An 8,049-nucleotide genomic window follows, 5' to 3' on the forward strand; every position below is an offset into this window, starting at 1 on the left:
CTTTCATTTTAGGAGGTTATTGTTAAGTGTTTACTATTTTGTTGACATTCTTTGAGTGTTTTCCATGTTTGTGTTGACATGTTCTTTCTGCCTTAATAGTTGAGAGATTATAATCACAGGAAGTTACATTTCAAATAAAATATATTATTCTTTTGCTCCATATTTTCCGTTGCTCAAAGAAAATGTCAATATTAATAGTCAAATAATTACTGCATTACAAAAACTCCTGTCCATAGTTAAATAAAAATAAGAGGGCAAATTCATGTTACACAGACGTTATTTCCTGCCACTAAACCTGCAGAAAATAGTTCTTCTCAGGTTTCTTTGTTTATATTTCCTTACATTTAATGAAGCATGTTTTACATATTCATTTTAGGAGGTTTTAGGAAAAGTTTAGACACCCCTGCCATAGCTCATCAAATATCGATAATTATCGACATCGACCGATGCAAAAGACCTTTCAGCCGGTTCTGGCACCGTCAATCTAAAGTGCGATTTGGAATCGGTTCCGAAAACGGAGCACAAAAGGCGTTGTTTGGATGACTCGCAGCGCGGGAAAAAAAAAAAAAGCGCGCGCATGTTTGCTCCAGTGCACTTTGACCCGGAAGAGGGCGGGGCGTTGCAACTCGTGCTCGATGACGTCACCGGCCGTCGCGGCTGAGTCCCATCATGTGAGTAAACGTCTAATCGTGCGCGCTCACGTCGGAGTCGCGGCCGCGCGCGCCTTCTAGAAGGAACCAAAAAGCGCCGAAGCAAGAAGGACTCGGAAGTTTCAAAGATGGATCTTCTCCTGCGAGCCGCGGCGGCCCTCGGCGGCTTGGTGGCCGGACTTGGTGACTTGTTGACGGACATATTCCTGACGGCGCCGCGGGAGGCCACGCTGCAATATTTACATGACGCCCCGCTCACCACCTTGACGGCAGGTGAGTGACGTCATCTCATACTCTTCTAGGACAGGGGTCAGCCACCTAAAATGTTGAAAGAGCCATATTGGACCAAAAATACAAAATAAATCCGTCTGGAGCCGCAAAAAAATAAAAGCCATATTACATACAGATAGTGTGTCATGAGATATAAATTGAATTAAAGCTGCAAGCAGCGTTGGTCGGGTCCGCCTTTGGCCGCTGCCAAGCCCTGGTCTAAGTCAGACCTACATAAAGGTCTTTGTTTCATGTCTCTACAACATTCCTAACAGAAGTTACGAGCAGTTTTGTCTGGGTTTTTTCCTCGGGGGCGCTGGAGCGCAATTTTGACTTTTGGGGTTTGGTTTTTTATTAGATGGCAATTTTCGCCAGTCCTGATGTGTGTGTAAAATTTGCTGAGTTTTGAAGCAAGTTAAGGGGGTCAAATTACAGATCAGCGTTTCTGGATGTTGTTGATAAATGGCTTTCGCTTTGCATAGTAGAGCTTTAACTTGCACTTTGAAGCATTTTAAGGGGGTCAAATTACAGCTCAAAGAGGCAAAAATGACATTTTTTAGGAAACTTTGCGCTGGGGTTCTTTGAAGGCGCGTCAAATCCAAACCGGAGCAGTAATCAAAACTTTGTCGGATAGTTTTAATCAAAAGGGTTCAATCTCTCTCCTGTGCGAGTTTGAAGCCGAAACGACAAACGCGCTCAGAGGAGTTTACGTTTGAAAAAGGTGACGGGTTTTTACAAAACTTTTATTTTGAAGGGGTAATTTTTAACTTCCTGTTGATTTTTGCCGAAGGATGTCAATTATTAAAATGTAGGTCTAAGTGAGACCTACATAGAAGTTTTTGTTTCATGTCTTTCCGGCATTCCTATTGGAAGTTACAAGCAGTTTTGTCTGTTTTCTCTTCCTAGGAGCAGTTTTTTCTGTGTTTTATTCAAAAATTGCGCTAGAGCGCATTTCATAATTTTCGGGTTTAGTTTTTTCATTAGATCGCAATTTCTGCCAGTACTGATGTGTGTGCCAAGTTTGGTGAGTTTTGAAGCATTTTAAGGGGGTCAAATTACAGCTCAAAGAGGCAAAAATAGCATTTTTTGCGAAAATTTTGCTTTGAATTAGTTTTTGCAAAATTTCTGTTGATTTTAGGTATAGACGTTTCTAATTGGAAATGTAGGTCTAAGTCAGACCTACATAGAGGTTTTTGTTTCATGTCTGTATGACATTCCTAACAGAAGTTACGAGCAGTTTTGTCTGGGTTTTTTCCTAGGGGGCGCTGGAGCGCAATTTTGACTTTTGGGGTTTGGTTTTTATTAGATGGCAATTTTCGCCAGTCTTGATGTGTGAAAATTTGCTGAGTTTTGAAGCAAGTTAAGGGGGTCAAATTACAGATCAGCGTTTCAGGATGTTGTTGATAAATGGCTTTCGCTTGGCATAGTAGAGCTTTAACTTGCACTTTGAAGCATTTTAAGGGGGTCAAATTACAGTTTAAAGAGGCAAAAATAACATTTTTTAGGAAACTTTGCGCAGGGGTTCTTTGAAGGCGCGTCAAATCCAAACCGGAGCAGTAATCAAAACTTTGTCGGATAGTTTTAATCAAAAGGGTTCAGTCTCTCTCCTGTGCGAGTTTGAAGCCGAAACGACAAACGCACTCGGAGGAGTTTACGTTTGAAAAAGGTGACGCGTTTTTTACAAAACTTTTATTTTGAAGGGGTTATTTTTTACTTCCTGTTGATTTTTGCCAAAGGATGTCAGTTATTAAAATGTAGGGGACTTAAAGGAAACTAAATGAGCTCAAATTCAGCTACAAATGAGGCATAATGATGCAAAATGTACATAGAGCAGGGGTCACCAACACCAGGTCACTGTCACACCAAATTTCTTCCTCCCTACAAAAACTTTCCCCCCCATTTATTTTCATGATTAATACAGATGTTTTGTTAACGCTTTATTATAAAAAAAAAATAAAAATAAAAAAAATTTACAAACACAAGCTATGGGATGACGCATTTACTTCCGGGGTTTTCTCTTATGTCATCCCATAGTTTGTGTTTGTGAATTGTTTTTACATTTTTTTAATAATATAGCGTTAACAAAATGTCTGTATTTTTATAATATAGCGTTATATTTTTGTCCCCTAGAGGGGGGGGGTTGCCCACATCTGAGGTCCTCTCCAAGGTTTCTCATAGTCAGCATTGTCGCTGGCGTCCCACTGAATGTGAATTCTCCCTGCCCACTGGGTGTGAGTTTTCCTTGCCCTTTTGTGGGTTCTTCCGAGGATGTTGTAGTCGTAATGATTTGTGCAGTCCTTTGAGACATTTGTGATTTGGGGCTATATAAATAAACATTGATTGATTGATTGATTGATATTTTTATGATATAGCGTTAACAAAACGTCTGTATTAATCATGACCCCGGAAGTAAATCCACTGGCTTGTTCTAAAAATAGCTCAAATAGCAGCACTTACCAGTGAGCTGCCTCTATTTTTTTAAATTTTATTTATTTACTAGCAAGCTGGTCAACATTTTTAATTCTAAGAGAGACAAAACTCAAATAGAATTTGAAAAATCCCAGAAAATATTTGAAAGACTTGGTCTTCACTTGTTTAAATAAATTCATTTATTTTTTTACTTATAACTTTCAGAAAGACAATTTTAGAGAAAAAATACAACCTTAAAAATGATTTTAGGATTTTTAAACACATATACCTTTTCACCTTTTAAATTCCTTCCTCCTCTTTCCTGACAATTTAAATCAATGTTCAAGTATTTTTTTACCTATTTTTTTATTGTGAAGAATAATAAATACATTTTAATTTAATTCTTCATTTTAGCTTCTGTTTTTTCGACGAAGAATATTTATGTATACTCTAGCCTTTAAATAGACTCCCTTTTTAGACCAGTTGATCTGCCGTTTCTTTTCTTTTTCTCCTATGTCCCACTCTCCCTTGTGGAGGGGGTCCGGTTGTCGTGGTTGTTTGTGCAGCCCTTTGAGACACTAGTGATTCAAGGCTATATAAGTAAACATTGATTGATTGATGAAATATTTCTTCAAACTTATAATGATTAAAATTCCAAAAAATTATTCCGGCAAATCTAGAAAATTTTATTTCAAAGTCTTTTGAAATTTTTTTAAATTTTTGTTCTGGAAAATCTAGAAGAAATAATAATTTGTCTTTGTTAGATATATAGCAAGTTGTTATATATTCTAACAAAGTGCAGATTGGATTTTAACCTATTTAAAATGTGTCATCAAAATTTTAAAATCAATTTTAACCAGAAAAAATTACTAATGATGTTCCCCAAAACATTTTTTTTAATTTTTTTTTTAAATATTCAAATTAGCTAGTTTTTCTCTTTATTTTTTTCGGTTGAATTTTGAATTCTAAAGAGTCGAAATTAAAGATAAACTATGCTTCAAAATATATTTTTAATTTTTTTGGTGTTTTCTCCTCTTTTAAACCGTTCAATTAAGTGTTTTTATCATAATTTATTCTCTACAAAAAACCTTCCGTAAAAGGAAATAACCGACAGACAGAAATACCCATTTTTTTTTATATATATAAATGTATTTATTAAAGGAAAATTTAGCAAATTGTTTATTTCTGGCAATTGAAGTGTGTATCAAACTGGTAGCCCTTGGCATGAATCAGTACCCAAGAAGTAGCTCTTGCTTTCGGTCCTGACACAACTTTTGTGTTCTTCAAATCCTGATACTAGACTTGTGTACTCATCCACTTTCCCCACCCACCTTATTCTCTTCCCATACCTCACCTGTGCCGCCTCCACCTGGCTCCTCCCCTTCCTGTCCGGCAGAGAAGACGGCGCTGAGGGCCAAGAGTCTGTGGGAGAAGACGGGCGCGGTGGTCATGGCGGTGCGCAGGCCGGGATGATTCCTGTGCAGAGAGGTAGACCACGGTCACGTTGCACAATTGCTGATGTTGCACAAACGCTGACGTGGCACAAACGCTCCCCAGGAGGCCGCCGAGCTGTCCTCTCTCAAGCCCCAGCTGGACCAGCTGGGGGTCCCCCTGTACGCCGTGGTCAAGGAGGACGTGGGCACGGAGGTCCAGGACTTCAGGGCCTACTTCAGCGGGGAGATCTTCTTGGATAAAGAGGTCTTTATTCCCAGGGTTCTACCCTCCTGACAGGAAATCATTGTGGTTTCGTTCTGCTCGGCAGCGGCGCTTCTACGGACCTCGTGAGCGGCGTCTGGGCCTGCTGGCCTTCCTCCGCGCCGGGGTCTGGATGAGCGGCCTCAGGGCCTTAAGGAAGGGCTTCACGGGGAACATTCTGGGCGAGGGCTCGGTGCTGGGCGGCGTCTTCGTCGTGGGACGCCAACGTCAGGTGCGACTCGGGGCCTGCAGGATTTAAAAGTGGGGGAAATGACTCCTGGCTCTTTGGTTTCTTTGCAGGGGATCCTGCTGGAACACCGAGAGAAGGAGTTTGGAGACAAGGTGACGTGTGGAGACGTGATGCGAGCCGCCAGGAGCATTCCACAGGACACCCTGTCCACCATGAGTTAATTGTGGTTAATTAGGATGCGTTAATGAGTTGGGTCTGTTCATGAAGGTCTGCTTGTCAACTCCACGGAGCAAACAGACTTGATGTCTTCAGACTCGACTCCTGAGAACTCATCTTCTTCAATAAAACATCTCTGCACTGCAGCTCCTGTTCACCTCCTGTTCCTGTTCATCTCCTGTTCACCTCCAGCTCCTGTTCATCTCCTGTTCCTGTTCACCTCCAGCTCCTGTTCACCTCCAGCTCCTGTTCACCTCCAGCTCCTGTTCACATCTTGTGCCTGTTCACCTCCTATTACTCTTCATTCTATGCAGCTTAATGCCTTCTTCAATCAATCAATGTTTATTTATATAGGCCTAAATCACAAGTGTCTCAAAGGACTGCACAAACCAAAACGACATCCTGAGCTCAGAGCCCACAAAAGGGCAAGGAACAACTCACAACCCAGTGGGATGGCAATGTGGATGACTAGGGCCCATAGTGGATTTAACATAATATTGTGAGAGTCCAGTCCATAGTGGACCTAAAATAATAGTGAAAGTCCAGTCCGTAGTGAATCTAACATAATAGTGAGAGTCCAGTTTATAGTGGACCTAACATAATAGTGAGAGTCCAGTCCATAGTGGATCTAACATAATAGTGAGAGTCCAGTCCATAGTGGACCTAAAATAATAGTGAAAGTCCAGTCCAGAGTGGATCCAACATAATAGTGAGAGTCCAGTCCATAGTGGATCTAACATAATAGTGAGAGTCCAGTCCATAGTGGATCCAACATAATAGTGAGAGTCCAGTCCATAGTGGATCTAACATAATAGTGAGAGTCCAGTCCATTGTGGATCTAATATAATAGAGTCCAGTCCATAGTGGATCCAACATAATAGTGAAAGTCCTGTCCATAGTGGATCTAACATAATAGTGTGAGTCCAGTCCATAGTGGATCTAACATAATAGTGAGAGTCCAGCCCATAGTGGATCTAACATAATAGTGAGAGTCCAGTCCATAGTGGATCTAACATAATAGTGAGAGTCCAGTCCATAGTGGATCTAACATAATAGTGAGAGTCCAGTCCATAGTGGATCTAACATAATAGTGAGAGTCCAGTCCATAGTGGATCTAACATAATAGTGAGAGTCCAGTCCATAGTGGATCTAACATAATAGTGAGAGTCCAGTCCATAGTGGATCCAACATAATAGTGAAAGTCCAGTTCATAGTGGATCTAACATAATAGTGTGAGAGTCCAGTCCATAGTGGATCTAACATAATAGTGAGAGTCCAGTCCGTAGTGGATCTAACATAATAGTGAGAGTCCAGTCCATAGTGGATCTAATATAATAGTAAGAGTCCAGTCCATAGTGGATCCAACATAATAGTGAAAGTCCAGTCCATAGTGGATCTAACATAATAGTGAGAGTCCAGTCCATAATGGGGCCAACAGGAGACCATCCTGAGTGGAGACAGGTCAGCAGTACAGAGATGTCCACAACTGATGCACAGACAAGCGGTCCACCCCAGGTCTCGACTCTGGACAACCAGCACTTAATCAATGGCGGGGGAGAAGCTTGTTAATCTTTGCCACACATCCATTTCCCACTAGGGGGCGTGTCTGAGGGTTGCTATGATGTGCTGTGATGTCAGACAGCAGAGGGCGCTTTGAGCTCCAGGTGTTGGAGAAGCAGAGCCCCCTAGTGGAACATCTGCAGAAGGTCAGCCTGTCCAAAGAGAGACCACAAGACTGCTCCCCAAGCTTCACGCCTCTGTTGGACATCCTGCTGGACGGAGACCTCAAGCCCACCGACCCAAAGACCCTCAAGAGGCTGCTCGCACAAAGTCTGGACCCTCCGTGTAAAACTGTTGGCTGTGTGCGTGTCACCTGTGACTCACCTGTGGGCACGCTGCTCAAGACTCAGGTTCTTCCAGACCACACCTAGGCTGAGCTGGACTATGATCTCCAAACTGTCTGCATCTCCAAGACCAAGCAGTCCTTAACACGGATCAATCGTCCTGTCCCCTTAGCAGAAAAATAGCCCCAAAGCATGATGTTTCCACCCCCATGCTTCACAGTAGGTATGGTGTTCTTGGGATGCAACTCAGTATTCTTCTTCCTCCAAACACGACCAGTTGAGTTTATACCAAAAAGTTCTATTTTGGTTTCATCTGACCACATGACATTCTCCCAATCCTCTGCTGTATCATCCATGTATCCATTTTGGTATAAACTCAACTGGTCGTGTTTGGAGGAAGAAGAATACTGAGTTGCATCTCAAGAACACCATACCTACTGTGAAGCATGGGGGTGGAAACCATGCTTTGGGGCTGTTTTTCTGCACCTTGTTGCTAGCGCGTGTATACTATAGCCAAGAGTCATGGATACATTGCATTCTGGGTAAGTGGTATGTTGCGTTTATAATGTGTTACAGAGCCAATGTTCTCCAGAAATGTGTTTGGTGTGGGTTCACAGAGTGTGGCGCATATTATTAAGAGTGTTAAAGTTGTTTTATATCACAACCATTAGTGTGATCTGTATGGCTGTGGAACAAGACCCCTGAGTAAAAGCAAAAAAAAAAAACTCATTTTGCCATTTTGAAGATGACGGTAGGGGAAGTGTCACTCGTGACG

The 8,049-nt window shown here is 41.7% G+C and overlaps 1 protein-coding gene across 1 annotated transcript; it reads left to right on the plus strand.

Moving 5' to 3' along the window:
- Positions 1-637: 637 nt before the first annotated feature.
- LOC133557297 (peroxiredoxin-like 2A) lies at positions 638-5,576 on the plus strand. Its single transcript, XM_061907661.1, has 5 exons — positions 638-923; positions 4,726-4,817; positions 4,887-5,027; positions 5,092-5,256; positions 5,325-5,576. The coding sequence occupies exons 1-5, from the start codon at positions 779-781 to the stop codon at positions 5,433-5,435; spliced, it is 654 nt and encodes a 217-aa protein (XP_061763645.1). The 5' UTR covers positions 638-778; the 3' UTR covers positions 5,436-5,576.
- The last annotated feature ends 2,473 nt before the right edge of the window (positions 5,577-8,049 follow it).

This window comes from Nerophis ophidion, linkage group LG08, assembly GCF_033978795.1.
Source record: "Nerophis ophidion isolate RoL-2023_Sa linkage group LG08, RoL_Noph_v1.0, whole genome shotgun sequence".
NCBI classification, from domain to species: domain Eukaryota; kingdom Metazoa; phylum Chordata; class Actinopteri; order Syngnathiformes; family Syngnathidae; genus Nerophis; species Nerophis ophidion.